The sequence below is a fragment of the Cariama cristata genome, unplaced genomic scaffold, assembly GCF_000690535.1.
Source record: "Cariama cristata isolate BGI_N322 unplaced genomic scaffold, ASM69053v1 scaffold2618, whole genome shotgun sequence".
In the NCBI taxonomy this organism is placed as follows: Eukaryota; Metazoa; Chordata; class Aves; order Cariamiformes; family Cariamidae; genus Cariama; species Cariama cristata.
The window spans coordinates 2,464-28,858 of record NW_009630470.1 but is presented as its reverse complement, the minus strand read 5'-3'; the positions used below and the strand labels follow the sequence as shown (position 1 = coordinate 28,858).

Below are 26,395 nucleotides of genomic sequence, written 5' to 3'. Positions count from 1 at the left end.
ACACATTTTAACACACAGGGAATGCAGAGCAGAATACATACAAAAATGAATAAGCGTCCTACACCTATTTGTAATAAGCTTTTTATCCATGCGGTTAAGCCTAATCCACCAAAAAGATTTCTGAAAATGTCAAACCATGACTTTGTTGTAATTTCTGTAGTCCTTCTTGTAAGTTTTCGACACTTTTGTGAATAGACTCAGAATGATCGGACAGATTCATACAACAAAGTCCATCATAATCCTGACAACCACGACCTTACGCTAACAATAAAAAATCCATTGCGGCTCTATTCTGCAGTGTATCATGCCTTATTGAATCAATGTCTAGCAGTAGTCCGCTTAGGACCAGTGAAGTTGCATTAGTTTGTTTTGCAAGCCAGCAGCCAAGTTTGTTTAAGATAGTAAGTGCTTGCACTGTTCATACTCCTGGAGCCAATACAGATGCTGCTATGATTTTGCTAGAGCTCCAAAACTCTACATTGTCCTTACAATCAGTTGTAAAGGTGTGTGTAGTGCGTTTGTGGCGGCTTAATTTGTGAGCTGTAATCGTGGATGTATTGGGTGTTAACAAAGTTAACCTTCCAATGCTACATGGCCCTCCTTTTGCATGGGAGGGAATGCCAGGCCATGCGCGATCTCCGCAGATTAAAAATAATCCTGCAGGCAGTTTAAGTGGACGATTGCTAGATCTCGATATGTTAGGAGAAGTATAATTACACCAGGCACTAGCATTTCTATATACAGGTATTGTAGCATTTAGCCATTGAATTATTTTTGTACCATCTCTGCCTGTGTAGTTGAAGTACAAACAATAATCCGTTTTTACAGATCCTAACAAATCCAGTTCCTGCGGTTCAAGTTCACCATAGGCTAAGTATGGAACCCAACCATCCCAATCGTTAACCACATTACCAAACCCCTTAATTATGCTCTGTTGTTCTGGGGGAACGGGCCAATCATCAACAGGTTGTCTGACCAGACAGGTTGTAAAGGAGTTTTCCGGAGAAGCAGTTGATAGACATAATGTGTCCTGTCCCGTGCTATTGGCCAAGGTTACCCAGATGTTGGTTTTGGGTTGAGGTGGGATCCATATTGATGCAGCTGACGTCATGGCACAGACGATGGCGATGACTGAGATAATGATGGCTTGATCCATTGACCAGGTACCTATCTTGGTCCAGAACCTGTGGAAACACAGGCATACCCTCTACCCCAGGTTATTAATGGAAAAGGTCCTTCCCATTGATTTATTTGTAAATTTTTTACCATAACTTGGGCTTTCTCATTAGATTTAAAAGTATTATATGAGCTGAAATGGTGTTGTATAGGACGTCCATCCTCCGTCCAACAGTTTAAGAAATTCAAAACGTAACAGGCTTTAGCTGTACGTTCTTGTGGGGTTAACCCCAAACTTCCCCTTTTTTGTTTTTGTAACATAGTTTTAAGAATGCTATTCATGCGTTCAATAGTGCCTTGGCCCGTGGGAGAATGTGGAACGCCTGTGATATGTTGAATTCCCCATTGTTGAAAAAATGTCTGTGTCTTACGTGCTATGTAACCTGGGCCATTGTCTGTTTTTATAGTTTTTGGAACTCCCAGGGTGGCAAAGGCCATAATGAAATGTCGACAAACATATTTTACTTTTTCTCCTGAATGTACTGATGCATAAATACAAGATGAAAAGGTATCGATAGAAACATGTACATATTTGTAATTGCCAAACTCTGGCATATGAGTAACATCTGCCTGCCAAATTTCAAGTGACAAAAGACCTCGAGGATTAGTTCTGATTGTCGGTGCCAGCAAAATTTGATGACAATCGGGACACAATTGTATAATTTGCCTGGCCTGGTCTTGAGTCAGTTGAAACGTGCGTTGCAGAGCTTTTGTGTTTTGATGATAAAATTCATGGGATGAACAAGCCTGTGCAAAATGGTCAGGTAAAACCGTGACACCTGCAAGCTTATCAGCTTGTGTGTTTCCCTCACTTATGGGTCCAGGTAGGGAGGTGTGCGAGCGTACATGTTGTATAAAATATGGGTGTGCCCGTTGATCCAGGAGCCACTTAAGCCACTTAAGAGAAGAGCAAATAAAATTTCGTTAGAGACTTCCTTCAAAAAGGAATGCTCCTTTAGCCTAGAACAAAGGCCTGCCACATAGGCAGAATCTGTGATAATGTTTATTGGGGTAGTCCATAGTTTGAAAACACAGACTACTGCGGAGAGTTCTACTACCTGAGGTGATCCTGTTACAATATGTAATTTTTCCAATTTCCATCACTATCTCTCCAAACTATTACTGCTCAGCCTGTTTTGCCAGACCCATCAGCAAGTACTGTGAGGGCATCAGTTATTGGTGTAATAGCTAATTGTGAAGTAGGTAAAAGGGAAAAAGAGTGCAGGGATTGTATAATTTTGTGTCTGGGGAAATGAATACATAACTCTCCTGTAAAATCCCCTAGAGCGCACTGTAAGACAAAAGACTGATGAGTTAAAAAGGTTAACTGTTTTGTATCAGAAGGCAAATAGATAATGTCAGGTTCAATACCATCTAACGTTAATAAACGCTCCCTTCCTTTCTGGATAACCATAGCTATCATTTCAATAGCTGTGGTAACTGTTTTTTAAAAATTATGTGGTAAATATATCCATTCCAGGATAATCAATGGATATACATCTTGTGGAATCCACTGTGCTAAAAGGCCATAGGGTTGAAAAGTTGAATAAAAAATAAAAAGGCTGACAGGGTGGTCCATTTTTCATCGATGGGTGACTTGACCTGCTAATTTTACAATCACTCTATGAAGGGCGATTTTTGCAGAGGGGGTAAGTGTCTGAGGAGATGTCAAATCTGGGTCTCCTTTCAATAATTTAAAAAGAGGATGGAGTTCTTCAGTAGATATTCCTAAGAGAGGACAGACCCAGTTTATGGTTCCTAGCAGTTTTTGCAAATCATGCAGAGTCTTTATTTTCGTTTGCAAAGTGATACGTTGAAGCTGTATGTTCTGTTATGATGTCTTCCATCCTAAATATTGCCAAGGTGGAGTTTCATGTATTTTTTCTTCTGCAATTCTGAGTCCTCCTGATGAAACTGCTTGGACTGCTTGCCGTTTCACTTCTTGGGCTGTTTGTTTTGATTCCGCAGTGATTAAGATGTCATCCATATAATGGTAAATTAAAACATTTTCAAAATACTTTCGTATTGGGCTTAAAATTGCCGCTATAAATTGTTGGCACAGCGTCCGGTGCTGCCGCTTGCGCTGGTGCACAGACTGTGTCAGCTCCATGAGGGAGCCATTCAGAGGGGTGATTTGTTGTCATAGTGCGACCCCTCACTGCACTCCACTTGGGGTTTCCTGGTCAAATTTTGATTGATTAAAGGCTGCCTTTGTTTACCGGCTTCAGGGACAGTTCTCAAAGCATGGAGTGCCAGTTGTTTAACTTGCCGCAAACCTGCCTGGCAAATCCGCGCTTATGCAGCGTTGGTGCTATAATCACCTTGTGCCAATAACACATCAGCAGTGACTGCTCACAGTGGATCGCGCGCCCCCAACGCTGAGTTTTCAGTAGCTTGGATGCCCACAAGCTGCCTCATTTTTGACTCCCACATAGTGTGTTGCATGTCCGTCATTATCAAGTGAAACAACATTTTAAAATCATTTGGGGTAAACACATGAGTATCACAGAGAGACTATATCAAAGGAGTTGTATATGAAGCCCCAAGTCCATGGTCCGTCACTGTTCGCCTGATATCTTTGATAAGAGCATACGAGAGACCTTCCCATCATGAATCCTGATCAGCCACATACATCACAGGGAATGCATGCAGTATATCTGCATCCCCCACTTGCCTTGCGTTTCTCTTTACAGCTGCCCATTTATTTTGAGGATTCAGAGGATATAAATCTGGCTCCTTTTCTGGATTAATAAGCCCTGGGTCAAAAAGGGTCATCTGGGTCATCGTTGGAATTATCAGATGGCAAAGCCACAAGAACAGTAGCAGCAGGTTTAGTTTTTGGTCTTACTGCAGGGTCTGCCAAAGGGGGTGGTGGCAAAGGAGCCAAGGGTGCTGCTTCTGCTTCCTGCACTTGTGAGCCAGCATGAGCTTTTAAAGTTTCAAAAATTATTCGTCAAGGGCTCAACAAAGTGGCGGCTACTTTATAATTTTTTGTAGCACAGTCCCGTAGATGGACACCTATTTTGTCCCAAACCTCCGGGATATAAATGTTAATAGTATTAACAGATGGGTCAGCTTTTGATGCCCATAGAAGAACATGTTTCAATTCTTACTCATCTATTTTCTTCCCATACTTTTTTTAAGAGTATTAGTAAAAACTTGCAGAACATCTTTTTGTTCCTTTGTTAAAGCAGTTCCCATTGTTCTCAGCCGCTTACCTTCTTCGTGCGATAGGTAATTGAGCGCACTGTATACGCTTCCTTTCAGCATAATGCTTCCTTTCAGCGTTTAATCCCATAGTTTGACTGAGCTACACCACCGAATCGACAGCTAGTCATTTCCAGGCCCAGGCCCCTGTTCGAGCCCCATGTTGGGCACCATTTGTGGCATATTGATGCATGGACTCCGAACGTGGATCGAAGACTCCTTATTACAATCAAGCAAACTTTTTGTACCTCTACAGCGGGCTGATGTGTCAGCTTGTAACTGAGCTTCAGTAATTTTCCATTACAGCATTTTTTCACTATTTTTTTTTTTTTTTAACTATTACAGACATAGCAACTTTAACAACTTTCTTGTAATCTACAAGGCCAAAGACTAAACTTTTTTGCAAATAGCTGCTGAAACAGATCACTGTGTTCTGCTAACTAGGTTCCATATCTTAAAGCTTCACTTCTTACTCCCATGGCTTTCTGCCAACGAGCATAACTGTGTCCTTCTCCCAGGGTCGGCCTTCACTCAATGATGCTGTCAAGCTGGCTTGAGAAATACCCACAATCGTTGGGAGTCATCAATACCTCAATATTTCTGTTTTGGTCTCTTTATCCTAAGAAAGTGAATTATTTTGTTGTTCTTTACCTCCTAATAGCTTTAGCTTCCACTGGCTTTAGTGTGTGGAACATCTTTATAGATTGGGAGCAAACCTAACTTGCCACTGAAAACTAGTGAGTTTGGTTTTGCTGAACAACCAGTTTCTGTAGGACAGCCAGTTACATCTCATGTCTTTGTTGTTAGCAAGGAGATTCTTAGTGTTGTCCAGAGACTCCATTCACAGCAGGTTAAAAGATCCACCAGATTTGAACTGGTTCTGGATTAGGTGAGACAAGAAGATCTAGCATCTTAGAAACCTCAAAGTGGATACACTGTTAGAGGCGGCCTTTATATCTGGTTATTCTGGGTCAACTGTCTGAGTCAGATCTGTGATAATAATACTTAGCTATGTTTCAGTAACTGTAAAGGATTGTGTATTTGGGTGTTGTGGACAGAAAACAGTGAGATGGCACAATCTTTATGGATATATATAGAATATATCTGATTAGAGCTTTTTCTTGTGTATTTTTTTTCCAGATAATGGGATCCATGAGAGTGCTGTCCTTCATTGCAGATGGATTCTATATATATTACCCAATGCTTGTTGTCATTCTCTGTATTGCTACATACTTTAGGTAAGTGATTTGCAAGACAGATCCTCTCTGTTTCTTTACATTAATAATATTAGTTTCAGCAATCAGGAAGAGATTCACTTCTCCTTTTCCAGCAGTTGAGTTGTGACATATTAATAAAAATGCAAAAACTAAACCAATAAATTGTTAACTTATATATATGAAATGTGTGCATTTTAAGAATACCATTTGTATTAACTCATAACTGAGTTGTGGGGGTTTTTTTCCTCATTAAACTTCATTCCTAGATTTTGAGGTCTGGTCTGTTCAAACCTTGAAGCTCATGAACATTTAGATTCTGCTTTCGAGATTAAAATTCCCATGAGGAAGCTGTGTTTGCAACAAGGTTTTCTAATAAACTAAGAAGCACTAGCAGAAACTTTAAATAATGAACTTTCTAACAGACTTGTAAAAAAATTTGTGATCTGTTACCAGACTTCAGTTTGAAAGCATAGTGCTTTAAATCATTGGATCTTTTTTCCGTAAACCACAATATGTTGGAGGCTAGAAGGGTAATTGCAGAAAATACTGTTACATGCTTGCTTTTTCCTTACATTTCAAAATGTCTGCTTTTCACTGCTGTAAGGGGTGAGATACTTTCAGTCTGACCTTGCTTGGCTACATTTATGTTCACTTCTTCATTTTTGCATTACTGTTCAGTCAGAAGCAATGTGTATGTTGAGTCATGTAGAATGTGGTTAAATGCCTTGAATGTCCATTAATACTCTATGCACATCCATAGATAGTAAGACAACAAAGATCTAGTCCTAGGTTTTTGCAGCTGACCTTTAGGTTATGTGACAGAAGTGGTGATGGAGGCAAAAAAAACCCAATCAACCAAACAGGAAAGCCGATAACAAGAAAATAGTTTGTGTGACTTTTTGTCCGTGATGATCCTGGGTCTTGAACGCCATAGTGAAAAGGAAGAAAAGAAACTAAAGGAGAGGAGGTTGCTTTGCATGAACTTTAATGCCTTCTAATAATGCAAATACATGCAAAACTGAATGTGTAATTTAAATCTATCAAGGAAAGCTGTCTTCCTTGTTTAATCCAATGGTCTTGTAGTTAGATAGTATAGAAAAAAAACTTTTCAGCATAAATATACAATGAAGGCAGCTTTGAACATGATATTGATTCTCCAGCAGTTGTGTTCTCTGGTGTGAAGTTGATCAGGTGAAAGTGGCTTCATGCTGTCTAATTCCAGGACTAGCCTAAAAAAGATAGAACAAGCTTATGTCTGATTGCTGCCTAATGGGTAATCAAAATGGCAGCCAGCATCCCTACAACTTAAGAGTATGCCACACATTTCTCCTGAGTGAAACATGAGATGAAGGTGACTTTCCTATGCTATTACTGTTTTAGAAACACAGAAATCATAATAGGCAGAATTTTTATAGTAATTGTCTTCTGGCAAAGAAGAGTCAATGAGATATCATAGGTATACATTCTGTTATATCTGAGAATGTTTCAAGAAATTCTCCTATTTTAAAACATTTGCTCTACTTTCAAACAATAAACATTTTTATCTCTCTATTTGAATAGGATTGTTCCATCACTTTCAATTGGATTTAGGAATGTGTCACTGTTCTGAATTTTCTGATTTCTCAGCTAGTACAATAATCTGTCTCTTCTTCTGTATTGTTTCTTTACTTGAATTGTCCATAAATTTCTGGATAATTTGTTTTACATTTTGCATTGTAATATATCTAAACTATTGATTGTAAATTAACAAAGGAAATTGCTGCTTCTGCTTTTACCAGTTTAGGAACTCGTTGTTTGAATCTTTTGGGATTCCAGCAGTTCATGGGGGATAGTGAAATGACCTCTGATTTGATTGATGAAGGAAAAGAGCTAATCAGAAGAGGTAAGTTATGTGCTCTATCCTAGTCCTCCTACAAAATATAGTATGTTGTTGCATTAAACTTGTCTGAAATGTTGCACAAAAAAAAGAAAGCAAATAGCTTGTCAATATTTTGATAACTACTGAGGCAGTGTGCTGCACAAAATGCAATAGATTTACAGCGTTGTGATTGCTGTATAAACAGTGCTGGACTTCATTGACAGCTTAAGTGAAGTATCAGTTCTACTCATCTAGTATCTGAATTTTTGATATTTCTAAATATTTTACAGTTCATTTAAGTGGTGCTCCTCTGAAGTCATTAATGATCTAATAATACCTGAACAGGTGCTTGTGTCACTAAGGATAGTTAGCACTTAAATTGTGTTTATCATAAACAAATTCATTTTAATTTTTCTTTGTGTAATTGGGTTGATTGAGCTGCCCAAATTCTATCATTTCCTTTAGGATTTTTTGCTATTTCAACTAACTGTGTTTTATCACAGAAGGCATATTGTTCTCTGGGGCTGTGATTATCTGCTGTTTTGGAGAGCTTTTTAGTTTTTTTTATGTTAATTTTTATTGGAAGTGTTTCTTGAAAGTTGTTAAAAGCTGTTGTGGTTCTTGAGTAAATGTTTAGAAGTTAAAATCTGTTGATGCAATACTATATTATGGAACACTTCTGTTTTTCTTTCATAGTTTATGAAAAACAAAACCTAGATTTACTTAGAGTAGTAATATTTCTTTTTTTGGAGAAAGAGGAATGTCTCATTCCCTTAAACGAGAGGTTACTATTACTTTGATACAGTGATTTTACACTTCCTGCTTAATAGCAGATATGGGCACAAACTATTTGAGCCATACTTTGGGCCTTACAGAACTCCAGCAAGATTTTCGTTTAATATTGCTCAAGTTCCTTCTTAACATCATACTTTTTCCGACTATTTCTGAGGAAGGTTTTTTTACTTTTCCAGCTGATATCCAAACGTTATGCCTTGACCCAAGTTACTGTCATGATGAATTCATTTTAATGGGAAACTCCATAATGATTGACCTGCAGCTTTGTCTTTTGTTTTTATTTAATTGTATGAACCATCTATTTCAATAAGAATCTTTGCTAGTTAACTTTGCAGTTTCATTGTTTGTTTAATAAATATTGGTAATGATTTTTCTTGTATGGAGCTCAGACAATTTTTTTTTATTTACAGAGAAAAGAAAACGACAAAGGCAGGAAGAAGGTGAAAACAGAAGAAGGGTATGAGATTTTTTTAAGCTAATTATGATTTTAATATACTACAATATCTGATAAGAATTGCCATTGCTATTTAATTCAGTATGATCTGTTTCACAAAAAAGTAAGTCCCCAGGAATAGATGGAATCAGTTTAATCTTGCAGTATAGTCTTGGCTGGGGGAGGGGCGTGGAAATTACAGTTTAATTTTAAAGGATAAGAGGGCGATTCTCATCACACTACTTGGACACTTTTGTTATTCAGTGTGCTCTGAGAATGGTATATGCCAATAGGTGTAACAAGCATTGAAAAGGGTCCTGATTTCTAGGATGCAGAATAACCTAAAAAGTCTTCTTATCAGTATTTTATGTTGATACTGCTCTGCTTAAAGTAACTGCAGTTGCAGTGTCATCATATTCACTGAAATGGGGGCTGTATGCTCCTCCCAGACTTACCCATTGTATTGTGTGCTCATTGGAAGGTAATTGGCACAGATGGTGGTGGTTTGTTTTTTTTTTTTTTAGAAGCAGGAATTATATTTAAGACAAAATTGATACTGTTACCACTGAGTAACAAACAGAATGTTTGCTTCAAATCATACTTTAAGTGCATACTGAATAGAAAAATATGTGAAGGCAGTCAATCCAAATAAAAAATAATTCAGACAGCTTCATTTTAAGGAGCTTCAGTTAACTGTAGCTTTAGTTTTTCATTACTTTGTAACATTTGGAATGTAGCATAGAAAGTCATAATCAAAGAGATAGATCGAAAGGATGCATGCAAAAAATGAACTGACTTAGAGGAAGGGAAAAATATTACCAGCGGAAAGGCAAGATAATACTGGGACTAAAACCTCTTGGCTTTTCAAGCTCAGGGATACTTTAATTCTGGATGACAGCCAATACTGTATAGACCTTTCTTCTGATCTTCTCCCCCCTCATCTCCTAATTGTAGAACTTGAACCTACTGTGAAATAAAATAGTAGCAAATGCATGATACATATAGTATACACTGAAATGATCTGACATTAAGCAACAATTTTAGTTCAACAGCAAACTCAATTTCAGATGTTACCTGTTTTTTGAGTTTGCGTTAAATACTGTAGCACATTCATTCTTGGAAACTTCTGGGCCTTTTGAGAGTCTTACCTTTTACTGGTTCATGGTTAAATGTTTGATCCTTCTGCAGCTTAGAACTGTAACATATGGCATAAATTAGCACAGTAACTTTGAGTATACCAGTTCTTACCAGTCCATAATCTGGGACCTAGGCATGACTCTGAAACATTAAAGTTATTGAAGCAGTTGGAAAAGTTTCTACTGAAACATGAAGTTGTCTCCTGATAAAAGCAGGAGACATTTTCTTCTTTAATATTTCATTATACTTCATACTAAAATATTTACATACTAAAACATGATGGAATGGAAACACAACAGAACAGCATGCTTAGTAAACATGACCTGTCCAAATGGTTTTGAGTGCTGTCTGCATCTGGTTATTTTTCCATTCTGCCACTAGATGGAAGTACAAAATAAAAAAACCCAACATTCCCACCATAACTTGGAGCAGTTGCGTGAACTTTGAGAGCGGCTTTAATACGTAGTTTGTTTTCTGCAAGTCTTTTTCTGAACAACAGTTACGGTAACCAGTTTAGTGAAGGGACGTATCTTGAGTTTAAAACAAATCAAAAATTATTCTTATTTCAAGATACTGAACAGGAGTATTTTCAAAGTGTTATTTTCATTGTCTGATGTGATTGGCCAGTTAACTCTAAATTGTGGATCTGCAATATTTCTTGATTCTACATATGCTTTTGGTGTGTTAGTTTTTTCTCACAGCTTCTTTTCTTGTTTTCTTTTTTTTCCAGGAATGGAAGGAGCGATATGGAAATAGAGATGATTCCACTAGAAACAGAGTTGTCCACACAGACCAAAAAGAATCCAACTTCTCAGAGACCAATAGCAATAGACGTAAGCTTTGCGGCTTTAGGGGGGGGATTATTTTGTTTTGTTTTTTTAATACCTTGTCTGCACAACACGACTGTGAGTAGCTTCAAATATGTTCCTTTTTGTGTTAGATTATGTGCTAATATATTCCCTTCTGTGGCACAGCGCCATCTTGCCCATTAAAGACACCTGAAGAGAGTGCTGTGTTTCTTCCCATCTTCAACACTTCAGCTAGCTAAGGTTGGAGATTCTGGCTAGTCTCAATTACTTGGTCTTCTTATGGGACACACAATGGTTGCAATTAGAGTAGCAGTTTTCAACGAAGAGGCTTTATTTAAGATATGTCTTGAACTTGGGAGTTTTAAATCTTAAAATTTACCAAATGAACTCCCTCAGACAGGAACAATGGAATAATCAGGGAATTGACCAACAAATGTAAAGCCAGTAACATATCACATGAGTACATATGTGTTCATTTAATAACATCTGTTAGCAAAAAACTTTTTTGTAGATGCTCTAAGCGTCCAAAAAGTTAGTTTGTCACAGTGTTAAGGTTTTTATGAATTTTATGTGCTGTTGTAAGCTAACAACAAGTAAGAAACGAAACTGAATAAAGAAGAAAAAAGGGAGATGAGGAGGGAAACTTTGAACGTGCTTTTGAGACAACCCTCGTAGATTTCTGCCTGCTCTTTATAAAGTTGGAAACCCACATTTTCAGTGGTAGACTAACTGAAATTGTATGAAATTATATTTTAATGTTAACCATATGAACATGTAGCATTCCAACACCAAAACAAGCCATAGGTACTGGCCTAGTGAAGGTGGCAGAGCTGCGGAACAGCTATATTCCACTAATTCTTGAGATTGCCTCTTTAAAAACAAACAAAGTCAAACCAAAAAACCTCCAGCTAGCTTAAAGTGGGAAGTTGGGAAGATGGATGGATGATTGATTGATTTAAAAGTGAAGTTTGCATATAACTTCTCATTTTCTTTGATTCTTTGCAAAGTAGATCTCATCCTACTTGAAGGGCGAAAGAAAAGTTGTAGTTATATTGCAATGGAGATACAAAAATGAAATACTACAAATTTGAGCATGTAGCCAGATTTGGTTTAATACTGAATCTACTCTAAATCGTCACACTTACATTTTGGATGAAATAGTACCAAATTATTATTATGGTCTTTTAAGTTTGATGTCTCCTCACATTCCAAGGTGTTCATAGAGCAAATGAGTGTCTTTGCTTCCTTTTACCTCTTCAGCGCTATCAAAGTATACCAGATCAAATGGTAGGACTGAAAGAGACAGAATAGAACTCCTCCAGGATGCAGAACCTTTGGATTTTAATGCAGACTCAATTAATGATGACCCTCTTGAATCAGACTCGGGAAGGTGAGGAATCTTCTGTGTTATTTACAATTAAAAGATACTAATGTCTTCTGACCTATGACAGCTATATCAGATCATTCCGTAATAATAGTTTTGTAAACAAAATTTATCATCTCACCTAGCTCTTTTCCTTTCTCCCTTTTCCCCATAATATGGGAATTGTTTTAAAACGGATTGAAACGTGAAGGTTTTTCAGTTTTCTAGAAATGTCTCAGTAAGATTTTAGCTTACTATAATTTTGTATATTTGAATAATCTGAAAAATACTGCATATAAAAAAAGGTGGTGAATGACCTGCGTATGTACAATATAAGATTTTCTATGATTTCCTACAAGACTCTAGAAAGCTCACTTGATTGCCCTATATAAAAACCATCATAAAAGGGTATAAGAAAGAAAACTGAGTATTACAGGGCCAGTAGTGGCAGGAATACACCTGGGGATTAGATCTTGGAACTACTGGAGTAAATTAAAATCTGAATTTACTGAACAAAAAGTCCCAAACTGAACAGCGTAGCTCTGTCTAGAATAGAGAATTCTATGGTTCTGTGAGTGTGACTGCAACACCAAATTTCCTTAGTTGTGAAATGGAGTATCTTATATAACTGCTAAGCTTTGCTTATATTTAAGAAACAAGTAATACATTTTATGGGTGCTTTTTTAATCTGGGTAGGTATGATGTAGAACCATTTAATGATAAATAATTTTAAATTTCCGTATAAAATGTTATAGTTTACATTATTTTTCAGCATACACAATCCAATAAAAAAACATGAATGTTTTCAGTTGACTTACATCTACAGCGTCAACAAATAAATGCCAGTTCAAAAACATGCAAAGAATGCTGTTAAATGACACTGCTGGGTTTTACAGATCAATTCAGTGATGTTAGTTTGTATCAACAACAAAGTTGTTAAGTGCGAGAGTTTAAAGAGGAGCTAGCCTAGCAGTTCTGTCAGCTGTTGACTTCTATACAGTGTAAAAGGGATGACAGTCTGCAAAAATAGGAATATGCATATGTATATATGCAGTTCTGTCAGCTGTTGACCCCTATACAGTGTAAAAGGGATAACAGTCTACAAAAATATGAATATGCATATATAATTCTTTTGGAGCAAATACTTTTCAAGTCCAGTATCTGAAGTCTTCTGGCACTTATACAGACTTTGCAGAGTGGAACATTCTGAACTTTTTCTTTAAAAAGAAAATCTGGAGCCACAGAGCTTAGTAGAGCTTTCATCTAGTAACCTGCATTTCATTTCATAGAGGTGACAAATCAACAATAATTGCATATGAGATTTCAGTTCATTAAAAAATATCTTGTATAACATTGATTTTTAGAACTACAGCTCCTGCAATAGCTACAAACATTCGAGGATAGTAAGAACACTAGGGACAGTAGGTTCTGGCTTTGTGTCTGTTCAGGTTTTGGTAACTACTGCGGAGAGAAAGTACATTGTGCTTTCTTTGGAACTTATTTGTGCTTTTAAAATGCTTTTAAAATATATTTGACCAACAGTTTGCAAAGCTGCTTTTTTCCTACTAAGTATGCAGCCATTTGTTTTTGTTATCTTTGTTGCTATATTTCTCCTAGGAATACCTAATGAGACATTCTGTTAATCACCCAAACTACTTTTGGATACTGTTGCTCATTTGTTTATTTTTGGTTTTGTTTTTTTTTTTTAAATATCCTGTTCAACAAAAACATTCAACTTCTTTTCTTTGTATCAGGAAACAATGTTCTTTAAGACCCCTTGTATTCATATCACTGTTTTTTGTGATCGCATGAGGTTTAATTTAGTGTCTGCCTATCCAATTCTCATGGAAACAGTAATTCAGTGAAACTTCAGATCTTGTAATTCATTCAGAGTTAAGGAGTACAAGCGCAGTGAGAGTTACAGGCTTTCATATATCTTTATTTTTCTATTTCCTGTGATACGTTTTCATATTTAAAATCAATTCTGCAGGTACCAGCCTGGTGGAAGATACCTGTCAATGTCTCGAAGCAAAATATTTGACGATGTCTAAACTCCTCAAAGATAAAGAAAATTCACTGGAAATCTATTTCCTATTCATTGCTTGGAAAATGCTGTACTTATGATATACCACTGAACCAGAAAAGACCATTTTTGTTTAAAAAAAAGAATATGAAGGAACTATTTTGGAAATGCACCTGTATGATAACTTTACTACTTATGACAAGAATATGCTGCTTCTGTTGTAGGTATTGTTGTGCATGTGGGCTTTTGTGTCATGACCAAAAAGAGAAAACTATTAATTAAGTTAATACAGAGTAAACTTCGTAAATATACCTAGGGCTCAACTTGAACTGTAACATTGTAAGTTTTAGGAAGAGGATTTTTTGGAAGGAATTTTTTTGTATTTTAACAGATGCAGTAAGAGCAACTTAATGCGTCCAAAGTGCAGTTATGTCAATTACTGTAATAAACACTTTCTATAATTTTTCTATTTGAACTTTATGCGTTGTCCAAAATCTACTGAATTAAATTAAGGCTTCTTTTTGTTTCAGTGGTCTTTGAATCAGACCATGTATAAACAGAAAGACTGAATGGCAGGCTGTTCTTTATAAAATCATAAAGTAACATGTTCCAGTATTTAAATGGTGGCTACAAAGAAGATGGAGCCTCCCTTTTTATAGGGAGTCACATGGAAAAGATGAGGGGTGATGGGTACAAGTTGTTCCTGGGGAGATTCTGATTGAACACAAGAGGAAAACTTTTCACAATGAGAACAATCAGCCATTGGAATAATCTGCCTAGGAAATGGTAGATTTCCAAACATTGGACACTTTTAAAATTTGGCTGGACAGCGTGCTGGGCCATCTTATCTGCACCGTGCTTTTGCCAAGAAAGGGTGGACCAGATGATCCTTGAGGTCCCTTCCTACCTGATATTCTATGATTCTATGAAATTTGGTGGCAAAAATTTTGGAGCAAGGTGTATTGGTCAAGAAAGGCTATATTTTTTCTTTTTCAACGTTATATGCAGATAAATGATTTTAGCATGTGTAAATAGTTGAAATTGAATATGGACCAGGGTTTCGCTGTCATATGAGCATATGTGCAATAGCAAGAACACATTATCAAAGATAATACGTCTGCTTAAGATTTTTACAGTTGTAATGGTTGAAAATCTTGGCACAGTAGTGTTTTTGTAACTGTAAAAGAAATATAATGTGAAAATTAAGTTAAATGCTGAAACATTATGATTTGCACACACCTCAGGCACGGCTTCAAATTGTAGAGTATTTCTTTAAAAGAAGGGAAATTCATAGCATGACTAGATAACAGTAAACACTTTTAATGTCCCACATGCCCTGGTTGCATTATGTATCTGTTTTTAAGATGCCTGTATTTTGCAGTAAGTTGTTGCAAAAAGAATAACGCTTATTCACTTGAATGCCATTCAAAAATGCCAATTACTAACAGTGTAAAAAAGCTTCACATTAATTTCATTGGTGTAGATATAATTTTAAACCGTAGTTAGTTCAGTGAATTTTCAAATGTAATAATAAGGTAAAAGATGTGGTCAAATTCGTTATATCTTTGGAATTTGATTAATTGAAAATTTAGTAACTGCTTTATTGCAGTTTGTCTTAAGTCTTTACCACTTGGGACTTTTCTTATACGCTTATTGCAAAATTATGTTGAAAACTGAAAGAGAACATATTTCTATCATAAATTTTTTATCATGCTTAAAAAACGGATATCCCTTAAAGCAGCTAGGAATGAGTTATTCTGAAAAGTAAATTTTCATGAATGAGGTGTTATACTAATTTTTAAAAATAGTGTTTGTTTTCTGAAATAATTGTTAATGGGGATCTGACTACCTCCTGTGATTTAGTACATCATGTATTCTAACAGTAGTGGTATTTGTAATATATTGATCTGCCTGTTTTAAAACACTGAATTGTTACTATGAAGGATTAAAAATACTATTTCTATAGAATAATCATATTAATAAATTGGCAGACAGAAAAGGATTGTCAGTTCTGTTCTTAGATGACTACACTGAACGACAGCCATGCCCGCATGTATTCAAGCTCATGCAATTTCCAGATTACCTGTAAGAGGACACTTTTTTAGTTTTGGGTATTTTGTGTATCGTAAAAGCTTGATCAAAATCTTATGTCTGTATCAGTGACTGAAAGCTGAGAAAATGAGACTCTTTTGCAGATAGTTCTTTAGCAACTTTATGTTAGCACCTATTTAATTTATTTTAGATCTACTTAGAAATGCTATGCTGAATTCAGCCTTATATGAAAGGGGTTGTATCAGTTCTTGGACATCCATCCACATGAATGTTCTTGGACTTGGTATTTCTATTTTTAAAATTTGTATCTCGTTTAATTGCCCAAAAGTTTATTTGTAAAAATCGTTGGATGAAATAACGTTCAAGTTCTTTGTTTAACTCGTGAAGTGTCATTACAAAGGGATCTAATTCAGTGCTAATGGAAAAATTATAGAAGGAACATTTGTTTTTCTGAATGCTTGTGAAGTATCCTTCCCTAGCACCTGCTGACTTCAGAGAGTTGGATCGAGACTTCTTGGGGGCCTGGTTTTTCCACTCTCAGAAGTCAATGCAATGACTGCAAACAGAATTTTCAGTGGAAACTTGGTCAGGATTTTATATAAAAAAACTAACCAGTCCCCAGTGTAAGGCCTCTCTACAATTTTCATTGGGATACAAAAATTTGAGAAGTTGACTGTATAAATTAACAACAGTGGGATTTCAGTTGCTAACATAGAAATTCTAAGCTCATTGAGGTTGGAATCCACTGACCTTTTTTTGATGTTGCAGTGGAGTAATGGAGTAACCAATGACCGCTTTTTGAGCTCTGAAAATCTCTCAAGAGTTCTTCTCTGGATTGTGCTTGGATATCTGCAGTGTCAGATGCTGCCTGGATGCTGGCTGTTTAAGTGTAAGGAGTTGATAAGTGCAGTCAGGTTTCATTGTTCATTGCTTACCAACAGTTACTCTTGTTCTAATTATGTCCAGTTTGTAGGCCAGTTAATCTAAAGTGTGTTTTGAAAAGTAATTAGGAGTTCATATGACTAAATGTGGAAGACTTTTGACAAAGAAATGTAGAGTACATTGTGGAAATAAGGGATATGCCTGCACGGCATTTGCTGTGTGCTTGAGCTTGTTTTAAACTAGTTTGGTTACTAGTACAATTAATGCAGAGCTTGCTTGGGGGCTATGTGCCTAAAGATTTGCCCCACTATAGAGAGGCTGTAGATGCCCCACCCCTGGAAACATTCAAGGTCAGGTTGAAAGGGGCTCTGAACAACCTGATCTAGTTGAAGATGTTCCTGCCTTTTTGGGATTGGACTAGATGACCTTTAAAGGTCTCTTCCAACTCAAACCATTCTATGATTCTATGATGATTCCCAGCCAGATTGTGGCAACTCTTGATGAGTTCTTTTCTACTGTAGCTCTAGTCCTAACAGTACCACAGCTAAAACAAGTTAAAACTAGCTTTGATAAGTTTAAGCAGTGACTGTACTGTAGACTAATGGTATTCTTGCATTACATTTGATGCTCCAGATTAGGCAATTTAAAATATAACTGCCTTGCAAACTGAGCTCTTGGGAACTGAATATTGGTGTATTTATGCTGTTAGTATATAGTCATATTTATTTGCAGCTAAAGAATGTCAATGATGTATTTCTTTTATTATTTCACTTTCTGAATTACTGAACAGATGGGTATACTGCTATTTCATCATCATTTCCACAGTTTCCTTTTCATCTGTGAACACCAAAAAAAAACCAAAACACCAAAAAACCTGCTCAAGTTAAGTACAAATGTTTGAATATCTTAATGTCAAACATTTAAACCAGGGAAAAGAATCCATGCAATTTGTAAGGAACTTTGAAAAGTAGGAGTGAAAACAGAAGCTGCTTTAATTCTGTGTCAGTGTTGGATTTCTTAAAAAGTATGAATAGCAAAAAGCTCTGGTCAAACTTACTTCTCCTACTAGATTTTTAGTTCTGTTTTTTTCAGGGATTAAAAAATTTACATGTTCTGATATCTGTGTTGGGAAATGAATCCTCTGCACTCTGCTTAAGAAAGGTGCATCTCTTAGCAGTGAAGTGAGGGAGACTTTTTATGAGGGAAGGTAAAGGATATGCAACTTCTAGTCTGTGCTAATAGTGACACTTTGGGTAAACTATGATATATTTTACTATTTAGGTATGATAACATGTTAACAAACAGCAAACTCAATACTACTGTAACTTACAGTTCTGGTAAAATCATGGTATATAATCTGCCTTTATTTTGCAATCAAGCACTTGTGAAATAGTCATTTAACAGTATTAATGGGAACGGCAGAAAGCTGCTATTTTTTCCATATTTATTCTTGCTATTTTAAAACCTAACCATGACAATGATTTTTAGATATGAAGTATTTTAAAAGTGATTACTCTGATTTTCTGTAATTATCCTAATTTGTATTTTATTAAATTTTTCTTGCAATACTGTAAATGTTGTGTGAAAAATACAATATTTTGTTCTAATTTTCATTATTGCTGTAATTATGTGCAGTCTGAGGGGCATTTACAATACCAAATAGAGATCATTTTATGAAGGAAAACTTTTTATGAGGCTTCCTAAAGAAATCTGACCTATTCTTTACAGACAAATATGCGCATCTTAATTATTAACAAAAACACTAGTTAAAGGTATATATTGTCTCCTAGCTTTTAATTTTTCTTTAAAATTCAGAAAATAGTTAATTTTTTCAGGACAACTTATTTGTGAATCTTTCTGAAACTTTTACATTTCTTTTCCCTAATGGGCTCTGCAGGAATATGTACTGCTTCATGGCAGTTCTCCAATACTAGTTGTGCCTCTAAGTAGTCTAGTCTGAAGCTGCGACACTCTTACACCATTTCATTATGTTAACAGAAACTCACCATTCCTAGCAAAAAAGCACCTTGAACTAGATCCCTTTCTAATACATTAATTACTGTCATTGATTATCTTGCATTATATTTGGTATCTTCTGTTTCAGTCACATAGTAAGCCCAACCAGGTTTATTTGTTTCTATTAAAATGCACTGGAATGTATTCTCAGCATGATTTTATGTGCGTGTGTGTGTTTTAGTTGTAATTGGCAGGCAATAATAATACCCAACTTCAGTTATTTCTTCAGGATAATGTTGTTTTATTTGACATATTCCTGTGAATTCTAGTAATTTCAGAGTGATAGCTTAGCTATTACTGTAGAAATTCATTATGTTCTATAGAAATACCTTATGTTTCTATAGAGGTATCTGGAAGATAAGGGAATTCATTTGTAAGTATAGGTTTTAGTAATAGAAGGTCTTCATTGTCCAGCGTATATCAAGATAGGCTGTAGGAGTGCTGCTTATGGATAGACTGTTGTCTTTTGCCTTATGATACAAGTATGTATGCATAATACCTTGTTTTGAAATTCACTTGAGTTACAAATTTTTCTCTGTAGTGTTCTAAATTATTGTCGTACTGGATATATTTTTGAAATGCGTGTTCAAATATCTAGTCAAAGAGTTAAGTTGGCATGAAATAAATTATTTCTGCAATACATTTTCCATGGTGTATTTTAGATACTCATACTTCTCTGAAGTGTTTTTGATAGTAATATTTTAGAGAAATTTGACCTATTTCTTTTTGCCAAGTAGAAATTAAGTTTACCTTAGAAGACAATCCAACCTTGTTTTGCACATCTTTTTTCATCTTTAAAGCATATTAAAAAGGGAAATTGAGAAGAAGCTTGCATACTTGGACGTGTCGTTGTCAGAGTCCGTGGATGAGACTTGGACCGACGCTTCGGGCTAGTACCTTTACTGACAGCTCACCCCCACTGCGGAAGTGCAAGCTTCTGCGAACGCAGGGAGACAGAGAAATGCAACCAGGCTAGCTGAAGATGTAAGCTTCCTGCGGCTCCTGGAGGAAGCCTGTGAGGACCCTGTGTGCTCCTGGGGTTGGCTGGGCACTGAGTATTTTTGTGGGGCATAAGATGGGATGGAAGGTAGGGCTCCTACACCTCTCCCTCCTTTCCATAAGCAGTCAAACTAGGACATAATTCCTTCTAGATGTCCCTGGCCATTGGTGAGAATAGAGGCAAGAGACTGTTTCCACTACAGCTGTGAGGAGACAGGCATAGTGAAGGAGTTAACTTGCTTTTCTTTCACTGTTTGCATATTTATGACTTCTGTCTTCCCTACCTAAAAAAAAAAAGTAGTCAAAAATAAGGCAAAGGAAGAAGAGTAATTTCTTTTAAATTTAAATGTTATTGTCTCTATACACCTACAATGGCAGGTATGTTTTTTGTTTTCTTTTTTTATTCTGCCAGAGTGGCATTTTTCATGAGTGTTGCAGAAGTATCTTGTGGATATCATAAATCAAAAAGCCATACCCTGGAGCAATTCATTTTTGGGCACATCAGAATATTTATAGCAACTAGGACTAGGTGATTCCTGTATTTGATTATTTACAGTCTCCTGTAGTTAATCTACAACTACTGTTCTAAGTGAGTTGCAGGAAACATTTCACACACTCAAGACCAGTCTGTGCCATCACTGCAGTAGGAGTGTCTTGACACTGCTAATAGACTTCTGTCTCACGCCTTCTGGGGCTGTCACCCTCTCTGTTTTGCTGGACTACCAAGTGTCTTTTCTGTATCTTTTTGTTAGGCATTTTTAATATGTATGTGTTTGGAGTAATGTAGTAAATGAATGATGCATGCAGATGTTAAGAAAGATCAGTAACAGAATGCTCAACGGACCATACTGATCCATCTGTCATAATCCAGTGGATGGCATTTTCTCTATTGATGGGAGAAGAGATAGGAGTAGCAGAATGGGGGTGAAGGGATCGAGAGCAGCCCTGATGAGAAGGGCTTGGGGGTACTGGTGGATGAAAAGCTGAACATGAACTGGCACTGTGCGCTGAGAGCCCAGAAAGCCAACTGTATCCTGGGCTGCATCAAAAGCAGCGTGACCAGCAGGTCGAGGGAGGGGATTCTGACCCTCTGCTCCGCTCTGGCGAGACCCGCCCTGCAGTACTGCCTTCAGCTCTGGGGTCCTCAGCACAAGAAGGACATGGACCTGTTGGAGAGAGTCCAGAGGAGGGCCACGAAGATGATCCGAGGGCTCGAGCACCTCTCCTGTGAGGACAGGCTGAGAGAATTGGGGTTGTTCAGCCTGGAGAAGAGAAGGCTCCAGGGAGACCTTGGAGCAGCCTTCCAGTACCTCAAAGGGGTCTACAGGAAAGATGGGGAGGGACTTTTTAGTAGGACCTGTTGCAATGGGACAAGGGGTAATGATGACCTTGGAGCAGCCTTCCAGTACCTCAAAGGGGTCTACAGGAAAGATGGGGAGGGACTTTTTAGTAGGACCTGTTGCAATGGGACAAGGGGTAATGATTTTTGAACTAAAAGAGGGTAGATTTAGACTAGATAGAAGGAAGAATTTTTTTACAGTGTGGGTGGAACAGGAACACAGGAGGTACACAGGAACAGATTGCCTGGAGAGTTTGTAGATGCCCCATCCCTGGAAACATTCAAGGTCAGGTTGGATGGGGCTCTGAGGAACCTGATCTAGTTGAAGATGTTCCTGCTGCTCTGATTGCAGGGTGTGTTGGACTAGATGACTTTTAATGGTCCATTCTATCATTCTATGAATGATCTTCTGCATGGGTTTTTTGGTTTTTTGTTGGTTTTGGGTTTTTTTTTTTTTTTCCAGAGACAGTTAGGATATTGAAGTGAATCACTCTCAGCATAGTTTACCAGCCACAGTTTTCCTCCAGACTTAATGTGATAAGTAGCTACTGTAAGCCGAACAGTACATAGTTCGAAGGATAGTAGTTGTCCTGTATTGAATACTAACTTCCCCTTATTGATTGTCAGATTTTTATTTGTTCAGAGAGCAATATAAATTCTGTTGTTTAACTGTCAGCGGTTGCTAATGAAACTACCTTGCATGCTCAGTTAATTTTAAGTCTTCTGAAATAGCGTTTGACTGACTGTGAAGTGTCCCTTGCTCTGCCCTTCTCACTTCACCTCTGCTTGCACGGTGCCATTGTGTGCCTGCCACAGTGTGTTGCTTGTTCATCCTGGTCTGCATACTGTGATAAAGTTCTTAACCCTTTCTCTTCATAAATGTCCTGTCTTTTGCATCATCTTGTTATGCATCGGTTCATTACATACCATTGCCTTCAGGATTTTTTGAGAGCTTTGTCAAGAAACAAAGTTGGTCAGGGCCCAACTTGGACAGAAGACACAGTTTTTCTTCCCTTCTCAGGGGACATGACCTGAGCTGCAGAGAAAGATTCAGCTCATAAACAGAGGTCAGGTATTGGAGTGGTTTATGAATGTGGGTTATGCACAAGAAAATCTCTCAGGTTCCTTCCACAGAAACAGCTTATCTGGTTAAAGGTGCATGTTTTGAGTCGCTCAGTCAACATCAAAGCAAAGGTGTAACTGACGCAGTGCCTAGACATGCTCTGTGGAAAGCTGCTAAGCCTTTGAAATCCAAGTGAACACTTAAAACAATTCAACGTCAGACAAAATTGTTTCTAAAGCTTAGGGAAGGTCATCTATTCTAAGTAGACCTCACAAAGTCTGGATGCTGGTGGGTATTTTTCTTGAGTGTTCTGTGTTCTTGTCCTGCAGAGGATGGCTCCTTCCCTAAGCACTAGTACTCCTGTAAAAACTTCATGCTGCTTTTGGAAGATTTTGCTGTTTTTAAATCTATGGGAACTGAGAAGGTACAAAAGTAGTAGAGTATTCCGACATGTTTCAGTGAGCAAGCAACAGCTTTCAAGCCCAAGTTCCATAAATAACTAGCAAGTCTATTGCAAGAGGCTAGCACCCGTGGCAGCCAGTGTGACATAGCATCACCCGCTTCAGAGGTGGCTTGTGTATGTCAGCGTGTGGAAAGGAATGAGGCAAAGTGAACCCAGGGCAGAGAGAGAGACAGGACAAAGGAAGTGGGTTGAGAGGCAAAGCAAAGCGTGGGAGAGTATTTGAGTGGCGGTGACAAGGAAGGTGTGAGCTCTGCCTGCTCCTGGGGTAAGTTTACACTTAGTTGCTCGCAGCCTCACCTCAAATTTTCTGTAGAAAATCTGATAGCAACATGCTGATGACTGGCCCCTGTGTTGGGCTCAGTACTGTGCAAACACCCTGTAGTTTTTTCCTCTCTTGTATTGGGTGTCTAACCCGAAGTTAGGACTACCTTGACAGAGGGAAAAGGAGGGAGTGAGTTGGGGAAGAGACTGAGAGCGTGAGCAAGCGTGGTGCAATTCAGAGCACCAAAATAAAGACTTACCTTATGTTACTGCCTCTTGGAGACAGCTCGGTGCTGGATTGGGAAGACGTAGACAGTAGGAGTCAGGCATTCTGGACTAACACTTAAAAGGTCTTCACAAACCGTAGAAACTTGTCAGCTCTGAGTGATAAACATTGCAGAGGCTGTGGTTGCAGGTTTGAATGCTGATGTGTTGTAAAGCGATAACCAAGCCAGTGCAGAACAACAGGATTCTGCAGGCTCAGAGGAGCAGGTGGATAGGTAGAATCTGTCCCAGGTACCCATGGAAGTGGAAGCACCCTGGTAAAGAGGGCAACAGCATGAACTTTGATGAGTGCCCCATTCTTGTCAGTTCTGAGTGAGTGGAACAAATTTAGAGTTAGAAATAAATAAAACCTTAAAAACACTTCCAGAAAATGGGATGAACTTGCTTCCTGTTTAAGCAGGCATTTGTTGAAATGCTGTTGCAGTATAATCAGATGTTGAGTCACCTTTTACCAGGAACAATAATTGCTGTCAAGCCTTGGGAGTTACAAGCTTGATTCTACTCTTGTTGAAATGAAGAAGACCTTTGTCACTAGCAGTACCAGACCACATCTTACATGGTTATTTCTCTGGGAACTGTTACAGAGATTGTCTGAATGCGCTAGTTTATTTGAATAAAGAACAAATATGAAACCAGTCTTTAGATTAGCTATATATTCTAGCTATTGGAGTTCAAAGCTAGTTGATCCTCCTGAGGGATCCAAACTGTAATATTCACAGTGTGGCAATTTGAGTTCATCAACCACAGGGCAAGGTGATGCTTCCATTTACTTTGGGGTACATAGACCAAACCAGCATTCCTCCAGAAGAGCATGTTCAGGAGCAAGGCTGAGAGTAGCTGGCCCAATGTCACAATGAAAAAAGTTGAGCTTTTGATTTTTGCTCTGAAGTCTTTTAGCACTTGCAGAGAACAGTAAACTATGACAGTCTGTGAAATTATTCTTTGGTTCTAACAGTACCAATGTTGGATTCAAGCAGTTATTTCGTTGCATGCTTACATTCTTGAGATGCTTTTTCATAGCTCTATTACTTCAAAACCAAGAACTCCAACAATCTCTGCTATCTGCCACCTTGGCTTCTGCCACACAATCAGGAAGGACAGGGTAGCAACTGTTACCATATGTAGATTGAGAGAATTGTAAATGTCTTAAAAAAAAAAAAAACACAACAGATTCTATATAGACTGATTTTGGTTGGATTTGATTTTTTCTTCTTTGCTGATGTTTCCAAATTTGGTCTGTTCCCAGCTTTCTGCTATTAGTAGTCTGAGAGGCACAAAACTCTTCTTCACATAACTCCAGAAGTCCATGGCTAAGTGGGGATGAAATACCGAGACATAAGACGTAGGACTGTCCATCCCAGCTTGTGGCCTGCTAGCAGTAGGGAACTCTGGTACAGAGCACACATTACTTTTTCTACAGCAGAGCAACCATGTTATACCAAACTTCACCTTCAAGGAATTGAGGTCTTTGAGTATAATACTGGTATGCCAGTTGATTCATAAAACTCAGGTAAATGCTGAACATGTATTTGTATAGGGAGAAAAGCAAGACTCTTCAATGGGTGCTACTGTTTTGAGCATTTTAATTGCTACTTCCTCATCAAATTATAAGTTATGAATTCTTTAAATTTTAGTGGTGTAGAAGTTAATACATTTGGTTAACTTTTCAATTAATCCTGTTTAATAACAAAGTGTATTAAAAACCCCATGCACTGATACCTCTAGATTAAAAAAATATCCTTGATGCTTGTTGCCACCGAAATCCGTACTTGTAAGATTAACTTACTTTCATAGCATCTCTGCTTAAACAGAAGCATGTATCTTGTTTCAGCAGCCTGCTTGTCAGCTATATGCGTGACCATCCCACTCAAAAGCTGCTGCTTCCCATCCCAAACCACAGCACACTCTTCAGGACTGCTTGCTGCTTTGCTTGTGACAACAGGAAACCATGGGTTGCTTTTGTAGAGACCAATGAAGATAAGCATCACTGCACCTGAAATAGCCTCAGTATTCAAGTGAGGCAAATTCCTGCGTCCCAGGAAACTATGGACAGTCTTGAAAAATTCTAGACAACAGATTATGTTGGCAGGCAAAATCTATTTAAGTATCTATGTATGAATATAGCTAGCTAGCTGTACACACCAGCCACTTAATAGAAGCTTACACTTCATCATAGCTCCAAACTCATCAAGTCCCTGACCTCAGTGTAGCGATCCTTTCATCTTCCTCATCAATTGAAAAGCCTGTCCCCAGAGTAGTCTCCCGGGTTTTACACTGACTCTGAAACAAGATTTGGGTAAGACTAGAGCAGAATTCATCAAGAGGATCCCACTCCCTCCCCCCTCCCCTTGCCTTGCAGCAGTGGAGGACTGGCCTGGGCTCTTATCAGGGGCAGGAGGAGTTCAGAGTTTGTTCTGGTTTGGATCCAAGTTGTGACACTTCAGAAGAGCCAGATGTCAGGAATGCCTAACTCAACACATCATCTCTTTCCAGGAAACTTCGCTACTGGGAAAGTCCCTGGGCTAGTGAGTCGATGAATTTAAGTGCTTTGTAAACTCTGCAAAGGAAACCTTGTACCACCCAAGAGTTCCTTCAGTGCGCTCCCTGACTTCTGGGTTAAACATTAAGGTAGGGGACAAATGCGTTACCCATGCCACCTACAGATTATTTCTGACACTGATGACCAGGGATGTCCCAACCAAAAATCTAAAACCTAGAGAGAAAATGTCACGCTGCCTAAACAAGAGATGCATTGCATTTTGTGCTTCCTGTGGTTTCCACATGCCTCAGTTTGGGTAACAGCCCTACACTGAAGTGTTGGCGATAAATAAAGAGCTGCACTGGTCTGAACTTTATGCCCAGAAATCTTTTGTATTTTATTCAGAGCGCAAGATCCACCAGGGAAATCCATGGACTTGAAACTGCAGGACTTAATTCTATGAATGTGTTTATCTAAAGTCTGTTTTGTCTTGTACCATTAACTTTGCCTAGGAATAACATGGTAAAGAACTGAACGT

General features: G+C 37.8%; 1 protein-coding gene across 1 annotated transcript in view; it reads left to right on the top strand.

Moving 5' to 3' along the window:
• LMBRD2 (LMBR1 domain containing 2) overlaps window positions 1-14,276 on the top strand; it is a 26,794-nt gene extending 12,518 nt beyond the window's left edge. The window contains exons 12-17 of the mRNA XM_009705535.1: window positions 5,524-5,621; window positions 7,379-7,482; window positions 8,664-8,710; window positions 10,554-10,656; window positions 11,893-12,022; window positions 13,986-14,276. Coding sequence (XP_009703837.1) covers window positions 5,524-5,621; window positions 7,379-7,482; window positions 8,664-8,710; window positions 10,554-10,656; window positions 11,893-12,022; window positions 13,986-14,046 — 543 coding nt within the window. The 3' untranslated portion in view covers window positions 14,047-14,276. The remainder of the gene's footprint in view (window positions 1-5,523; window positions 5,622-7,378; window positions 7,483-8,663; window positions 8,711-10,553; window positions 10,657-11,892; window positions 12,023-13,985) is intronic.
• Window positions 14,277-26,395: the final 12,119 nt, after the last annotated feature.